Source organism: Carcharhinus amblyrhynchos, chromosome 4 (genome assembly GCF_965287045.1).
Source record: "Carcharhinus amblyrhynchos chromosome 4, sCarAmb.v2.hapA, whole genome shotgun sequence".
In the NCBI taxonomy this organism is placed as follows: Eukaryota; Metazoa; Chordata; class Chondrichthyes; order Carcharhiniformes; family Carcharhinidae; genus Carcharhinus; species Carcharhinus amblyrhynchos.
Window position 1 is genome coordinate 48,026,392 of NC_137327.1, and position 17,897 is coordinate 48,044,288.

The following is a 17,897-nucleotide window of genomic DNA, read 5'->3' on the forward strand; positions in this document are numbered from 1 at the left end:
TCTGAAAGATCGCGCGCCCAATTCCCAAAGCCACCCCCGAGCCCAACTCAACTCCGATCCCGCGAGCCAAAGCCGCTGCAACTCATTGCACAGTCAGAATGATAAATGACTACTACAACATACAATGGGGAGGCGAACAGCGAGATAGAAACTGCGTACCGGCACAGGCTTCGTGGGCTGAAGGGCCTGTTCCTGGGCTGTTCTTCATAAATAAACACGCACGTAGCAGAGAAAAATTATCTCATTTATACAGTGGGTCTTGTTTGATTTTCGTCAATGGATTCCACTCCAAACCCTATTTACGCAGCTAGTCAGGATGGCCGAGCGGTCTAAGGCGCTGCGTTCAGGTCGCAGTCTCCTCTGGAGGCGTGGGTTCGAATCCCACTCCTGACAGTCAATTTTTTTTAAAACATAAATGCAGTTTATAATTATGCACATCTCTTTAAAGTATAGCCAGTGTTATTTATCTACTTACAAATTTATAATTTATGACAAACATCACAATCAATCACATTTTTACCCATATTTATCCATACCCATTAAATACACAAAGAAGGCCATTCAGACCATAGCTATAACATTTCTCAGTTCCACGCCCTGATCTTTATGTCCCTTTGATATTTCCCTGTTTAAGTATATTTCCAATTCTGTTCTGAGAGTTATGATGGAACTTATTTCCTTCACTCTTCATTCAGGAGAAATGTTTTAGCAATCCCAACAAGCTCAACATCCAGCTCTAAGAATATATTGCAGCACAGTGGTTAGCACTGTTGCCTCACAGCGCCAGGGACCCTGGTTCGATTTCGGGCTTGAGTCACTGTCTGTGTGGAGTTCTGTGTGCATGTTCTCCCTGTTTCTATGCAGGTTTCCTCTGGATGCTCCTGTTTCCTCCCACAGTCTGAAAGGCATACAGGTTAGGTGCACTGGCTATGCTAAGTTCTCCCTCAGTGTACCCGAACAGGCGCCGAAGTGTGGCAACTAGGGGATTTTCGCAGTAACTTCATTGCAGTGTTAATGTAAGCCTTACTTGTGACAATAGTAAATCAACTTTATAAGAAATGAGGGGTTTGTCATATGGGAACGGTTGAGGAGTCTGGGTCGATGCTTGGTGAAGTTTAGAAGGATGGGGGGGGATCTAATTGAAACTTACAGAATACTGAGACGCCTAGATAAAATGGACATGAAGAGGATGCTTCCATTAGTGGAAGAGACTGGAACTTGAGGGCACAACCTCAGAGGGAAGATACACTCATTTAAAACTGAGTGGAGGAGGAATTTCTTCAGCCAGAGTATGGTGAATCTGTGGAACTCGTTGTCACAGAGGTCTGTGGAGGCCAGACCATTGAGTGTCTTTAAGATAGAGATGAATACATTCTTGATCAATAAGGGGGGTCAAGGGATACAGGGAGAAGGAAGGAGAATTGGGATGAGAATCATATCAGCCATGATTGAATGGCAGAACAGACTCGATGGGCAGAATGGCCTAATTCTGATTCTATATCTTATGGTCTTATGGAAACAGAGGGACAGTTAATACTTAGATTTAGGGAATAAATCTGGGCAAGTTGACCAGGTACCAATGGGAGAACACTTCAATGGTAGTGATCATAATTTGGTTAGATTTGGACTATGTATGGAAAAGGATAAAGATAGAAAAGATAGATCAAATTTTAATTGTGGAAAGGCCAATTTTATTAAACTAAAATGTGATTTGGCAAAAGTGGACTGGAAACAGCTACTTAAATGTAAATCAGTGTCAGAACAGTTGGAGGTATTCAGGGATAAAGATAGGTTTCAGAACAAATATGTTCACAAAAGAGAAAGGGTAGGGCTCCCAAATCTAGAATACCCCCCTCTCCATCACCTCAGAGGCCAAACAACAATCAAAAGTAGGTTAAGGCAAGAAAGTTTATGCGTGATTTCAAAAACTCAATACTGCAGAAAGGCCAGAGGAATATAAAGTGCAAGGATGACATTAAAAAGGAAATTATTAAAGCAAAGAGAGGGCATGAAAAATTATTGAGAAGTAAAATCAAGGGAAACCCAAAGATATTTTATAAATACACAAAGAGCAAGAAGTAAACTAAGGAACAAAAAGATAACTCATGCAGAAAACATGGGCATGGGTCTTAATAAATATTTTGCATTTGGTTTTACAAAAGAGGGGGACATAGTTAAAGAAACGGAACTGAAATATTGGATGGGTAAGCATAATGAAGGAGAAAATATTAAGCTTTAAGTATCCTTGTATGAAGGCATTTTATCTGAAAGCACAAAGCATTCGGAATAAAGTGGATGAGCTGGTGGCGCAGATCAGCACAAATGGATATGATCTGGTGGCCATTACAGAGACGTGGCTGCAAGGTGACAGGGACTGGGAGCTGAATGTCTAGGGGTATCAAGTGTTTAGGAAGGATAGGTGGGAGGAAAAAGGGGGGGGGGCGTAGCTCTGCTGATTAAGGATAGCATCAGGGTGGTAGCAAGGGATGATATAGGAACCAAAGAGCAGAAAGTGGAATTGTTGTGGGTGGAGATTAGGAACAGCAAAGGGAGGAAGACGCTGGTGGGTGTCATCTATAGGCCCCCGAATAATGATCTGGAGGTGGGGCGGGCTGTTAATGAGCAAATAAGTGCGGCGTGCAGGAATGGGACGGCCATAATTATGGGGGATTTCAATCTACATATTGATTGGTCGACCCATGTTGGACGCGGTGGGCTCGAGGAGGAGTTCTTGGAATGCTGTCGGGATAGTTTCCTTGAACAGTGTGTGTTGGAGCCGACGAGGGAGCGAGCTGTCTTGGATCTGGTGTTATGTAATGAGGCGGGTAGAATTAGGGACCTTGCGGTGAAGGATCCTCTTGGGGAGAGTGATCATTGTATGGTGGAGTTTCTGGTGCAGATGGAGGAGGAGAAAGTGGATTCCCGGACACGCGTCCTTTGTTTGAACAGAGGGGAGTATGGTAGGATGAGAGAAGAATTGGCGAATGTTGACTGGGGGAGCGCGTTGGAAGGTAGGTCTGCTGAGGAGCAGTGGAGGATCTTTAAGGAGATCTTTCTTGGTGCTCAGCAGAAATTTATTCCGATGGTTAAAAAGGACCGTAGGAGGAGAGGTAATAAGCCGTGGATAACGAAGGAGGTGAAGGAAAGTGTTAAATTAAAAGCGGAGGTGTTTAGAGTAGCTAAGAGTAGTGGGCGAGAAGAGGATTGGGAGAGGTTTAAATGTCAACAAAGATTGACAAAGAAGTTGATAAAGAAGGGTAGGATAAACTATGAAGCTGGGCTAGCGCTTAATATAAAAAAGAATAGCAAGAGTTTTTATAAATATATAAAAAGGAAGAGGCTGGCTAGGGTCAACGTTGGACCCTTAGAGGATGAGAGGGGGAACTTAGTGGTAGGGGATGGGGATATGGCTGAGGTCTTGAATAACTTTTTTGTTTTGGTCTTCACGGAGGAAGACGTGAATAATTTGCCAGGTGTTAGTGATGGAAAGGTGGTAGGACTGAAGGGTCTCAATGACATTATTGTTACTCGAGAGGCGGTGCTCGACAGACTGGAGGGACTGATTGTGGACAAGTCCCCAGGACCAGATGGAATGCATCCGAGGATTCTGAAAGAAATGGCAGAGGTGATAGTGGATGCCTTGGTGGTTATTTTCCAAACGTCGCTGGATTCCGGGGAAGTGCCGGAAGATTGGATGTTACGCTGTTGTTTAAGAAGGGTGGCAGGCAAAAGGCAGGGAATTATAGGCCGGTTAGTTTAACGTCTGTTGTAGGTAAAATGTTAGAATCCGTCATCAAGGAGGAAATAGCAAGGCATCTTGAGGGGAATTGCTTGATAGAGCAGACGCAGCACAGTTTCGTTAAGGGGAAGTTGTGTCTGACAAATTTATTGGAGTTCTATGAGGATGTGTCTAGGGTGGTGGATAGAGGAGAGCCGGTGGATGTGGTCTTTCTTGATTTTCAGAAGGCGTTTGACAAGGTACCTCACAAGAGGTTATTGCAGAAGGTCAGGAGGCATGGAGTTGGGGGTAGGGTGTTAGCGTGGATAGAGGATTGGTTGTCAAATAGGAGGCAGAGAGTGGGGGTCAACGGGTGCTATTTGGATTGGCGGTTGGTGACTAGTGGAGTGCCCCGGGGTCGGTGCTGGGGCCTCAGCTATTTACCATTTATATAGATGATCTGGAGGAGGGAACCGAGTGTATGGTGTCGAAATTTGCTGATGACACCAAGATTGGTGGAACGGCAAATTGCGCGGAGGGTGTGGAGAGTCTGCAGAAGGATCTAGATAGGCTGGGCGAATGGGCCAGGAACTGGCAAATGGAATTTAATGTTGGCAAGTGCGAGGTGGTCCACTTTGGTAGGAATAATGGTAGGAAGGATTATTACTTACGTGGCGAAAAACTGCAGCAGGCGACGGTGCAGAGGGACCTCGGGGTCCTTGTGCATGAGTCGCAAAAACCCAGCCTGTAGGTGCAGCAGGTGGTCAGGAAGGCAAATGGGATGCTGGCCTTCATAGCGAGGGGGATTGAATATAAAAGTAGGGAGGTCTTGCTGCGGCTGTATAGGGCATTGGTGAGGCCGCAGCTGGAGTACTGTGTGCAGTTTTGGTCGCCATACATACGCAAGGATATTTTGGCCTTGGAGGAAGTGCAGAGAAGGTTTACTAGGCTGATACCGGAGTTGAGGGGTTTGAGCTATGAGGAGAGGCTGAATAAACTAGGCTTGTACTCGTTAGAGTTTAGAAGAATGAGGGAGATCTCATTGAGACGTATAAGATGATGAATGGGATGGATAGGATAGAGGTGGAGAGACTCTTCCCGCTCAGAAAGGACAGTAGGACTAGGGGGCACAGCCTCAAGATAAAGGGGGGGCGGTTTAGAACGTAGTTGAGGAGGAACTTCTTCACTCAAAGGGTGGTGAATCTCTGGAATTCTCTGCCCGTTGAGGTGGTGGAGGCTGCCTTGCTAAATATTATTAAGACGCGGGTTGATGGGTTTTTGATAAGCGAGGGGATTAAGGGTTATGGGGAGAGGGCGGGAATGTGGAACTGAGCCACGACAGATCAGCCATGATCTTATTGAATGGCGGGGCAGGCTCGAAGGGCTAGATGGCCTACTCCTGCTCCTATTTCTTATGTTCTTATTATCCTTGAAAGTGGATAGATTATAACATCCAGATGAAATATATTCTAGCCAGCTAAGGGAAACAAGCAAAGCATTAGCAGAGGCTCTGACCGCCATTTTCCAATTCTCTCTGACCATAGGCATAGTCATGATGTGGAGATGCCAGCGTTAGACTGGGGTAAACACAGTAAGAAGTCTCACAACACCAGGTTAAAGTCCAACAGGTTTATTTGGTAGCTAGTGGTGTTTGCTACCAAATAAACCTGTTGGACTTTGACCTGGTGTTGTGAGATATCTTACATAGGCATAGTGCCAGAGGACTGGAGGAGTACTAAAGTTGTACTAGAGATTAAAAAGAAAGGGAGAAATAGCCCAAGTAATTACAGGCCACTCATCCCAACCTTAGTAATGGATAATTAGTTTGGAAAAAAATTGAGACGGTATATATCAGTGATAGATAACCTAAGCCAGTGAGTGGACCGTACGAGTGGCCCACCTTCACCTCAATGGGCCGTAAGATTCAAATTAAGTTTGTTCACTAACCATGACCTTATGAATAAAATTGAATACACTGAAAGCTCACCAAATATTTCATGGGTTATAGAAAATGCTTAATCATTCATATATTAATAGAACTATCAAACTCAAAGGGTAAAAACAAATTAAGTATTTACACTTTATTAGATGCAGAGGGAGTGCATGGTTCTCGCAATCAATTTTGTGTGCAATCAGCATGCACCTCGCTTCACTTGCCCTTTCTTTACATGTGTGTCACTATAGCCATATGATAGGAAAAAACTATGTAGATGGGATGTAGATGGTACATGGCAGCCCTGCGTCAACAAGATGTCTCGTGGGCTACACTCAGAAACCATTTTAGGCCACATGTGGCCCACTGGCCGCAGGTTGCCCACCACTGATACGAATCATTATTTAGAAAGGCAGTGACTAAGCAAGGACAGTTAGCATGCATTTGTCAAGGGAAGGTCATATTTAATTAATTTGATTACATCTTTTGAAGAAGTAATAAGGAGCGTGAATGCAGATAGCTTGTTTGGTGTAATCTAAATGGCAAGGCTTTTCATAAAGCCCAACATGGCAGACTGGTCAGAAAAACTGACTCCCTCTCCGTTTGTGACAGGTGTCCCAGCCAATCTGCCTCAGTTAGGAATTAAAGGACGTGGCCAAAAATATAGAAATGAAGATATGAACAGCACCACCTTTGGTCCTGGCCACTGCTCACTCTGTCACTCATATGACATAACAGAGCAAAACAATCAAACAGAGCATGCTTGACATTGGTAACAAATGCAGCCAAAAGTAAAAGCCCATGGGATCCAAGAGAAAGTGGAAAGAAGGGTCCAAACATGTTTCAGTGGTAAGAAGCAGAATGTCAATGAGTATTTTTGCGACTGGTGGGTTATTTTCGGTAGGACTTCACAAGCCTCAGTATTGGCCTTGTTATTTGTAATATACATCAATGATTTAGGCTAAAATGTAGGGGACAGGATTAAACTTGCAGATGATATGAAAATTTGCTCTGTGGTTGATAATGGGGAAGAAGGATGCCGATGAGAAATCAATGGACTGGTTATGTAGACTTAAAAATGGCATTTGGAATTCATTCCAGAAAAGTATGAGGGAATACATTTGGGCATGAGAAATGAGGCAAGAGGAAACTCAATAAATGAAGGCTCTGACTTTTGGCTAAGGTCAAGTGTAGTATCAACATGCTGTACTTGGTTGAAGTCATTAGGTTACATTTTCGCTTCACTCGCCCAACTTCTGCATTCAATGTTCTGACCAATGAAACAAAGCATGCCGAATCTCACCAAGGCCATCCCCACAGTCCCACTTCTTGCCTTCAAACAACCACACAACTTCAAACAGACCATTGTCTGCTGTAAACTATCCAGTCTTCAGGAAAACAGTGACCACAACACCACACAACCTTGCCACAGGAACCTCTGCAAGACGTGCAGGATCATTGACACGGATGCCATCGTCTCATGTGAGAACACCATCCACTAGATAATGGTACATAGTTTGCAACTCAGCCAATGTTGTCTACCTGATACACTACAGGAAAGGGTGTCCTGAGGCATAGTATATTGGGGAAACAATGCGGACGCTACAACAACGGATAAATGAACACCACTCGACAATCGCCAGGCAAGAGTGTTCTCTTCCTGTTGGGGAACACTTCAGTGGTCATGGACTTTCGACCTTTGATCTTCGGGTAAGCCTTCTCCAAGGTGTCCTTCATGACACACAACAACGCAGAGTCGCTGAGCAGAGATTGACAGCCAAGTTCCACACACATGAGGACGGCCTCAACCGGGATTGTGGGTTCATGTCACATTATCTGTAACCCCCTTGACTTGCCTGGGCTTGCAAAATCTCACTAACTGTCCTGGCTGGACAGTTAGTGAGATTTTAACCTGTGCTTAACCCTCTCTCCTTTCACATTTTCTGTACCTTTACAAGACTTGATTACCTGTAAACACTTGCATTCCAACCATTATTTTGTAAATTGAATTTGTGTCTTTATATACGCTGTTTGTGAACAGAACTCCCACTCACCTGATGAAGGGGCAGTGCTCCAAAAGCTAGTGACTTGTGCTACCAAATAAACCTGTTGGACTTTAACCTGGTGTTGTCAGACTTCTTACTGTGTTTACCCCAGTCCAACGCCGGCATCTCCACATCACACACAATTATGCAGGTATGGTGTTAGAGGAATTTTATATCTCCCTCTATCTGAACTCTCTTCTGACTCTGTTAGTTTAAAGTCATTTTTCCATAAACTGACTATATTTGCTGGTGTACTTTTAAGTTTGTATGCTCTGTCACATCCTGTCACAATCTGGTTACCTGTATTGCTGCCCTTGTAATGCTGGGGAACTGTAATTGGCCAGTTGCACTTGCAGAGAGCCTGCAGAGACAAGAGGGGCCGAATGTTCTCTTCCTTTTATGAATCAATGTTATTGATATGCGTAGATGGACAGCCAGATCTCTTTGGACTGCCACCTGTTGGTAGTGTTTTGTCATTTTTTTAAGAGCCAGCTTTTTTGGTCCTTTTCTTGCTGTAACTAACAGTTGAAAATTATAGGTTTGTTTTGCATCGACCTGAGTCTGTACAGGTGTTTAACAAATGGAAAGATTTTTAAAGTAAAATGTAGGAAATTTTAATTCCCACCTCTGCTAATGAGCATGATTTGTTGGTAATTACACTATAATGAGAAACTCGAATATTTATGCAACATTGCGGAAGAGTCACTTTAATTTTTCAAGACACAAGACTTGACAATTGTGAGTTTATATATTCTGATTTTATTAGTTTAGTTATATTGGAAGGAAAAAATTAATTTGAGGAATGTATTGAAGGGACATAGAGAAAGGTCAGGGAGTGGAAGTAATTGGATATCTCTTTCGAAGAAGTAGCACAGATATGAATTGCCTCCTTTGTGTGCTTTATGGGTACATACATAATAAAAATGTGATGTTTGCCATAAATTGAGAAATATTTATAAGTAGATAAATATTATTGGCTATATTTTAGAGCTATGAGTATAACTATGAACTACATTCATAGTAAGGGAAGAAAAACAACTTGTCAGGAGTGGGATTCGAACCCACGCCTCCAGAGGAGACTGCGACCTGAACGCAGCGCCTTAGACCGCTCGGCCATCCTGACGCTGGAATTGTTAGAGGGCGAAGCAGCTTTTGATCAGGACAGTGGCTCAGTGCCTGAATTACACTGACAGTGGGATGGGTGTCACAGCGGCTCTCATTATAATGTGCGGGCTGTGAACAGGCGATGGAGGGTTGGATATAAGGGCGGGCTGGAGCCCTGTGCTCCCGCTGTGTGTTTCCCGGTCGCATCCCCGGCGGCCATTGAACTATTTTGTGTTGTTCAGCGGGGGGAGGGTCACTGACATGGCGGCCGCTCGGAAGCTGAGTCGGGATGAGGTGGCCGAGCTGGTGGCCCTGGCCCTGCGCTCCGGACTCAGCGAGCGGGACATCGCGGGGCTGGCGTCGGTGCAGAAGCTGCTGGGCCCCTGCCGCTCCCCCCGGCGGCGAGGCCCCGCCGCCCTCTTCTTGCTTCTTCTTCTCCTCCTCCTCCTCCTCCTGCTGCTGCTGCTGCTCTGCGGCCCGCTCCCCCTGCCCGCCCTCCGCCTCTGGTTCTGGCTCCGCGGCGTCCCGGCCCACAGGCAGATGTGCGTCCTCGGCCTCGCCGACCTGCACAACCCCTTCCGCCGGCCGCTGGACTGCCGGGTCTGCCACAACATCACCGGCGTGGACAGGAGGAGCAACCTGAGTCATGAGGAGTTCCTGCGGGCTTACGCCTACTCCATGCAGCCGGTGGTGGTGGAGGACGGTCAGAGGAACTGGTCGGCCAGGGACGTCTTCAGCTTCGAGTTCTTCACACAGATTTATGATAACGACAGTCGGGCCCTGGACAATAGCGGCAGCGAGTGTCAGTTCTTCCCCTACGACACTGAGTTTCTGAACTTGGGGGATGTTTTCAGCATGGAGGCTGGCCGTGTTGGCATGCACAGCAATGCCAAACCTTGGTACATTGGATGGTGTGTGAGACAATTCAGCAATTTCAATTTCCTTGCATGGTTTAGGGAGGATTACAAGCAGGAGGGTAGTGGATTGCAAGTCAATAATTCAAACCTTTTCTTCTTCCGGAAAAGAAGAAGTGCCCAAGGGCCGCGATAAGCTGGGAAGGGGTATGGGAGAGAAGCCATGATTTGTTGGGTTTAACGTATACAAACTTTAGAGGCTGGAGATTGTAGAGAGAAGTAAATGAACAGGACCTTGGAAAGCCCTCCATTTAACAGAAAAAGGGGCAGGTTTAAATCGTCAACTACAGTGTTGATTGGAATAAATTGGACAAGGAGTAGGATATTCAGCCGTTCAAGCCTGCTTCACCATTTGATAAGATCATGGCTGATCTGATGGTAACCTCAAATCTGTACTCCATTTACTCCTGATAACCTCACACCTTCTTGGTCACCTAGAATCTATCTACCTCTGCCTTAAAAATATTCAAAGATTCTGTTTCCACAACCTTTTCAGGAGAAGATTTCCAAAGACTCATGACGCTTTGAGAAAAAATGCCTAATCTCTGTTTTAAATGGTCAACCCCTTATTTTTAAACAGTGACTCTTAGTTCTAGATTCTGCCAGAAGAGGAAACATCCTTTGCACATACACCCTGTCAAGATCCCTCAGGATCTTGCATGTCACACGGTGAAGCCTTCCACTGTTTGCTGGAGCAGACGAGTGAGGGAGCAGAGAGTCAGATAAGAAATTACCTGTTAAAAACCTGTTTAAATAAGTTTAAAGCACTTTCGTAGTAAGAACTTACCTTGTAGAACTGTTTAAATCATTTAAAAGCATTTTTGCGGGCTTTTTGTATTTACTGCTTTAAGAATTCTAAGGGAGTGGATAGCAGGGATTTGTGGGTGAGCAGGCTTTAAAACAGCGCCAGGTTTAAAAGGAGGCCTGGTGTAGACAGCGGGCAGCGTCGGAGTGAGAGGGAAGCAGAGTGAGTTATTAGGGCTTAGGATCAAAGGGCTGGGAAGAAAAAGGGCCAGGTAAGTTCGTGTAGAAATTTTCAATACTACTACAGTGAATAATGGAGGGGCATGTGATATGCTATTTCTGTATGATGTGGGAGCTGGTGGACCCCAGGGTCCTTCCCAGTGACCATGTCTGCAGTAAGTGCAGGTTGCTGGAGGAGCTCCAGCTCAAGGTAGATGAGCTGGCCTCTGAGCTTCAGACACTGAGGCTCATCGGGGGGAGAGAGGGTGCCATTGTCAATGGGGTGCAAGAGACATCCACCCTAGACTGGCTAACTCTAAGGGTCAGGAACAAGAGGGGGCTGCTGAGAGGAGGAAGGAGGGTGGGGACCGGAGGAAGGAGGGTGGGGACTGGATGCCTCAGCCTCTCAATCTGCATAACAGGTTTGAGGTTCTTGCTTCCAGTGTGGACGAGAGCGAGGGAGGTGAGGTTGGTGAGCAAACTGCACACAGCACAGTGATGCAGATGCAGGATATAGGCAAAGAGAAGGTGATAAGGAACGTAGTCGTAATTGGGGACAGTGGGGTTAAGGGTATTGACACTGTCCTTTGTCACAATGACAAAGTGCACAGAAGGGTGTGTTGTCTGCCTGGTGCTCGGGTCCAGGATGTCACATCTGGGCTGCAGAGGAACCTGGAGTGGGAGGGTGAGAATCCGGTTGTTGTAGTACATGTGGGTGCCAACGACGTAGGCAAAATGCAAACTGAGGATCTGGGGAGGGAGTATGAAAAGCTGGGAATGGAATTAAAAAGTAGAACCGACAAGGTGGTTATCTCTGGACTACTGCCTGAACTGAGTGCAGACGGGCGTAAGGTTGATAAGATTGAGGAAGTGAATGGGTGGCTCAGGGATTGGTGTGGGAGGAATGGGTTTGAATTTATGGGGCATTGGCATCAGTATTGGGGTAGGTGGGACCTGTTTGGGTGGGATGGGGTTGGTCTGAACCGTGCTGGGACCAGAGTCCTGGTGAATCGTGTAAATAGGACTGTAGACAGGGCTTTAAACTAATTGGGGGGAGGGGGGGTGAGGGTGTGAGGGTAGGTGACATTACGGGGTCTAAAGTTAAGGAGAGGGTACAAGTAAGGGAAGAGGCTGAGGATGTCCCAATAATAAAGGGAGTAGGGGGCGTGAGTATGGTTGGTGGCATTCTGGCAGATAGGGTCCAGGTGAAGGCTGGGATGAAGGCACTTTATCTAAACGCACGAAGCATTCGGAATAAAGTGGATGAGCTGGTGGCGCAGATCAACACAAATGGATATGATCTGGTGGCCATTACAGAGACGTGGCTGCAAGGTGACAGGGACTGGGAGCTGAATGTCCAGGGGTATCAAGTGTTTAGGAAGGATAGGCGGGAGGAAAAAGGGGGGGCGTAGCTCTGCTGATTAAAGATAGCATCAGGGTGGTAGCAAGGGATGATATAGGAACCAAAGAGCAGAATGTGGAATCGTGGGTGGAGATTAGGAACAGCAAAGGGAGGAAGACGCTGGTGGGTGTCGTCTATAGGCCCCTGAATAATAATCTGGAGGTGGGGCAGGCTGTTAATGTGCAAATAAGTGCGGCATGCAGGAATGGGACAGCGATAATTATGGGGGATTTCAATCTACATATAGATTGGTCGACCCATGTTGGACGCGGTGGGCTCGTGGAGGAGTTCTTGGAATGCTGCCGGGATAGTTTCCTTGAACAGTGTGTGTTGGAGCCGACGAGGGAGCAAGCTGTCTTGGATCTGGTGTTATGTAACAAAGCGGGTAGAATTAGGGACCTTGTGGTGAAGGATCCTCTTGGGGAGAGTGATCATTGTATGGTGGAGTTTCTGGTGCAGGTGGAGGAGGAGAAAGTGGGTTCCCGGACACGTGTCCTTTGTTTGAACAGAGGGGAGTACGGAAGGATGAGAGAAGAATTGGCAAATGTTGACTGGGGGAGCGCGTTGGAAGGTAGGTCTGCTGAGGAGCAGTGGAGGATCTTTAAGGAGATCTTTCTTGGTGCTCAGCAGAAATTTATTCCGATGGTTAAAAAGGACCGTAGGAGGAGAGGTAATAAGCCGTGGATAACGAAGGAGGTGAAGGAAAGTGTTAAATTAAAAGCGGAGGTGTTTAGAGTAGCTAAGAGTAGTGGGCGAGAAGAGGATTGGGAGAGGTTTAAAAGTCAACAAAGATTGACAAAAGTTGATAAAGAAGGGTAGGATAAACTATGAAGCTGGGCTAGCACTTAATATAAAAAAGGATAGCAAGAGTTTTTATAAATATATAAAAAGGAAGAGGCTGGCTAGGGTGAACGTTGGACCCTTAGAGGATGAGAGGGGGGACTTAGTGGTAGGGGATGGGGAAATGGCTGAGGCCCTGAATAACTTTTTTGTTTTGGTCTTCACGGAGGAGGACGTGAATAATTTGCTGGGTGTTAATGATGGAAAGTTGGTAGGACAGGAGGGTCTCAATGACATTATTGTTACTAGAGAGGCGGTGCTCGACAGACTGGAGGGACTGATTGTGGACAAGTCCCCAGGACCGGATGGAATGCATCCAAGGGTTCTGAAAGAAATGGCGGAGGTGATAGTGGATGCCTTGGTGGTTATTTTCCAAACGTCGCTGGATTCCAGGGAAGTGCTGGAAGATTGGAAAACGGCTAATGTTACACCGTTGTTTAAGAAGGGTGGCAGGCAAAAGGCAGGGAATTATAGGCCGGTTAGTTTAACGTCTGTTGTAGGTAAAATGTTAGAATCCGTCATCAAGGAGGAAATAGCAAGGCATCTTGAGGGGAATTGCTTGATAGAGCAGATGCAGCACGGTTTCGTTAAGGGGAAGTCGTGTCTGACAAATTTATTGGAGTTCTATGAGGATGTGTCTAGGGCGGTGGATAGAGGAGAGCCGGTGGATGTGGTCTTTCTTGATTTTCAGAAGGCGTTTGACAAGGTACCTCAAGAGGTTATTGCAGAAGGTAAGAGGGCATGGAGTTGGGGGTAGGGTGTTAACGTGGATAGAGGATTGGCTGTCAAATAGGAGGCAGAGAGTGGGGGTCAATGGGTGCTATTCGGATTGGCGGTTGGTGACTAGTGGAGTGCCCCAGGGGTCGGTGCTGGGGCCTCAGCTATTTACCATTTATATAGATGATCTGGAGGAGGGAACCGAGTGCATGGTGTTGAAATTTGCTGATGACACCAAGATTGGTGGAACAGCAAATTGCATGGAGGGTGTGGAGAGTCTGCAGAAGGATCTAGATAGGCTGGGTGAATGGGCCAGGAACTGGCAAATGGAGTTTAATGTTGGCAAGTGCGAGGTGGTCCGCTTTGGTAGGAATAATGGTAGGAAGGACTATTACTTACGTGGCGAAAAACTGCAGCAGGCGACAGTGCAGAGGGACCTCGGGGTCCTTGTGCATGAGTCGCAAAAACCCAGCCTGTAGGTGCAGCAGGTGGTCAGGAAGGCTAATGGGATGCTGGCCTTCATAGCGAGGGGGATTGAATATAAAAGTAGGGAGGTCTTGCTGCAGCTGTATAGGGCACTGGTGAGGTCGTTAGAGTTTAGAAGAATGAGGGGAGAGCTCGTTGAGACGTATAAGATGATGAATGGGATGGATAGGATAGAGGTGGAGAGACTCTTCCCGCTCAAAGGACAGTAGGACTAGGGGGCACAGCCTCAAGATAAAGGGGGGGCGGTTTAGAACGGAGTTGAGGAGGAACTTCTTCACTCAAAGGGTGGTGAATCTCTGGAATTCTCTGCCCGTTGAGGTGGTGGAGGCTGCCTCGCTAAATATTTTTAAGACGCGGGTTGATGGGTTTTTGATAAGCGAGGGGATTAAGGGTTATGGGGAGAGGGCGGGAAAGTGGAACTGAGCCACGACAGATCAGCCATGATCTTATTGAATGGCGGGGAAGTCTCGAAGGGCTAGATGGCCTACTCCTGCTCCTATTTCTTATGTTCTTATGTTATGTTCTTATGTTTCAATCAAGCTGCCTCTTAGTCTTCTAAACTCCATTGGATACAAGCCTAGCCTGCCTAACCTTTCCACATAAGACAACCCACTCATTCCAGTTTAGTCTGGTAAACCTTTTCTAAACTGTTTGAAATACATTGACATCGTTCCTCAAATAAGATGACTAGTACAACGCTCCAGATGTGGTCTGACTAGTACTCAACTGAAGCATAACCTTGCTACTTTTGTATTCAATTTCCCTTGCAATAAATTATTACATTCCTGGTTACTTGCTGTATCTACATTTCAACTTTTTGTGGTTCATGCACGAGGTCATCCAGATCCATCTGCACCTCAGAGTTCTGCAATTGTTCAACATTTAGATAATATGCTTTTTTTTATTCTTACTGTCAAAATAGATGATTTCACATTATCCCATATTTTACTCCCATGTGGAGGAAACTTTGGCCAACATTTTACAATAGTTTTAGTTAGAGGCCATATGATAACAACTTGTTCTGAAACCAAGAAGGCCAAGCATATTCATCAAAATATGAATTTCCCATTAGCCATATGGATGACAGTAGATTAATTGGAACTTTCAAGGTGATGAATGGTTTGAAAATTAGAAACTGCTTCCATAGCTTTCAAAAAGTTGAAATGTAGGGACAATAGAAGAAAGTTGGAGATTATCTTGAGAATCAGATGAGTGCAAGCACATTTAAATTTCAAAAGAAAGGTGAACCCAGAGTGAGAACATTAGAAAATGATAAGTGTGAAGGATAATGGATGATTACTATAAAAGCATCATTCTGATTGTGGTCCATAACGTAGTGGAGTCAGTCGTCTGCTGATATTAGTCACAATGGAGGAACAGAACCAACAATTCAGCTTCTTTATCAGATTGTTGAGATTAGAGTTTGAGGGGAAATTGATCTAAAACACTGCCACCATAAAGGGAATGGAACTTGAGCAATCAAAACTGAAGTGAGATGAAAGGAAGATGCACAGAAGCTACAAGGGACAGCTTTAGAAATGATCTAAGGAGCAGTGATTGCAGGGCGGGAAGATAACAGCTAGTACTTGAAATAAATTATTTAGCAACTAGGTAGGAGGGTCACAACCTGTAATCTGCCAACCATTCAAGAATTTTTATATTGCATGAATGACATTGGTTTTGATTTGATGGCAAACCTTGGTTTGGTATTGTGAACTCATATTCTAGAAGGTGAGTTACTGGGGAATACTTTATATAACAATCTTGTACTAAATGTGGTTGTTAATCATTTTTTGGACACAGGTAGAAGTGTGTATCCTCCAAATTACTGACAGAAGAGGAAATCGGAACATATACCTATAATTTAACATAAAGCACTGTTTTGATACTGCAAACTGCTACTGACTCTATTAGAATTAAATGGCCCATTGTGAGTGAGCTTTTGGTGACAAATGTGGAGAAATTTGCTGGCTAGGCTTTCTTGCTGTCTTGGGTATAGGTGGATGTTACCATGTTTAAGTGGCCTGTACGAGGGTGGGTGAGGTGGGCAGGGGGTGTTGCAGTGGTGGGGTGACAGTGGGAAGGAGGGAACCAATTTCATTTGATAATTTTTAGCTCTGCCTTCATTTCACAGGAGTAACTGTGATTCCAGTGCAGCAAGTATCCTGAGACAACACTACAAGCGACCGTATTTTATCCCAGCCATTTCTGAATCTAGTAAAATGGATTGGATATTCATGGGAGTACCAGGGCACGGAGCCCACATGCATGTAAGAGTGAGAAACTGTCAAATTGCTGCATAATCTCATATGCTACAATGCAAAATGTCTGCATGAATCGGGCATCTCCCTTTGTTGCTGTATCTTGTGCTTTAGAACTGCAGATCAAAGAAAGATTTTTTTATTTCAAAAATATACTTTATTCATAAAAAAACTCTCAAATAAGCCATTGCAAAATGACATATCCGATATTTACGAACAGTGCAAAAAAAGTTATTTTTGTTACAAGACATTACATTCATTACTTTTCAGTACTTGAAACAACATACATTCATTGGATTTCACTGTGTGCTGTTGTTTTTCAGATTAGCACACAGTTATGCGGACTAAGGGTGTTATACAGTTACTGGGCCCTTGGTCTGCCTCGGTTGAAAGGCTTTACACGGTGGCCTTTCCCCGTTGTGCCTTTGCAGTGGCTGCCCAAGCTTGACTGCATTCCTCAGCACATAGTCCTGGACCTTGGAATGTGCCAGTCTGCAACACTCTGAGGACATATTTTCAACTGGAAAATCAGCAAGTTTCGACCGGACCAAAGTGCGTCCTTTGCCGAGTTGATGATCCTCCAGCAGCAGTTGATATTTGTCTTGGAAACAGCCTGTAGAGCACAGAGTCCTGCGTCACCGAGCTGCTCGGAGTGAACCTTGACCAATACCACTGCATCTCACTCCAGACCTTCTTTGCAAAGGCATATTCCACAAGGAGGTGTGTGACCAACTCATCACCCCCACAGCCACTTCAAAGGCAGTGTGAGGTGATGTTGAGACATCGAGCGTGCATAATGGATCTGACGGGAAGTGCCCTTCTCACCAGCAGCCAAGCCAGATCTTGTGCTTGTTTGTGAGTTCTGGTGATGAGGCATTCTGCCAGATGGCACTAACTGTCCATTCAGGGAACCATCCGACAGGATCCACCAACTCCTTTTCTCTCAGGGCCTCAAGGTCATTATGTCCTGACCACTGCTTGATCGCCATGTGATCAAAGGTGTGTTTCTGGAAAAATTTCTCCATGAAGGACAGGTGCTGCGGTCCAGTCCAACTGCTTGGAGCGTTCCACTGCAGCACGGCCTGACCCATCCTCCACAATACAATGGACACGTAGAACATCAAAAAGTAGTGGCACTTGCTGTTAGCGCACCAAGAATCTACACACAGCTTGATGCAGCCGCACACAAAGGTGGCCATCAGGATGAGGGCGGCGTTGGAAACGTTTTTCCTCCTTTTTCGCATCTCCTCCAGACACAATCCATCTTTGATCTCCATATAAATTTGAAGATGGCCTGGGTCACTGTTGCTGCGCAGGATTTGGGGATAGGCCAGACCTGCACCACATACAACAACACGGACAGTTCCTCATACTGGATAACCAGGTTCTTTCCGGTGATAGAGAGGGAGCATTGCTCCCACAAGTCCAGTTTTTGCCTCACTTTTGCGATGCACTCTTCCCAGTTTTTGGCACATGCCCCCTGCTGCTCCAATCCATGTTCCCAGCACCTTAAG

General features: G+C 45.6%; 1 protein-coding gene and 2 non-coding genes across 3 annotated transcripts in view; 2 read left to right on the forward strand and 1 right to left on the reverse strand.

Annotated features, from left to right (window-relative positions):
• The first annotated feature begins 310 nt into the window (after window positions 1-310).
• On the forward strand, window positions 311-393 carry trnal-cag (transfer RNA leucine (anticodon CAG)). The gene has a single exon. It is a non-coding gene; the product is annotated as a tRNA-Leu (tRNA).
• Window positions 394-8,736: 8,343 nt separating this feature from the next.
• On the reverse strand, window positions 8,737-8,819 carry trnal-cag (transfer RNA leucine (anticodon CAG)). The gene has a single exon. It is a non-coding gene; the product is annotated as a tRNA-Leu (tRNA).
• Window positions 8,820-8,837: 18 nt separating this feature from the next.
• Window positions 8,838-17,897, forward strand: part of LOC145341985 (bifunctional arginine demethylase and lysyl-hydroxylase JMJD6-like) — a 32,764-nt gene continuing 23,704 nt past the window's right edge. The window contains exons 1-2 of the mRNA XM_080187108.1: window positions 8,838-9,711; window positions 16,257-16,392. Coding sequence (XP_080043234.1) covers window positions 9,062-9,711; window positions 16,257-16,392 — 786 coding nt within the window. The 5' untranslated portion in view covers window positions 8,838-9,061. The remainder of the gene's footprint in view (window positions 9,712-16,256; window positions 16,393-17,897) is intronic.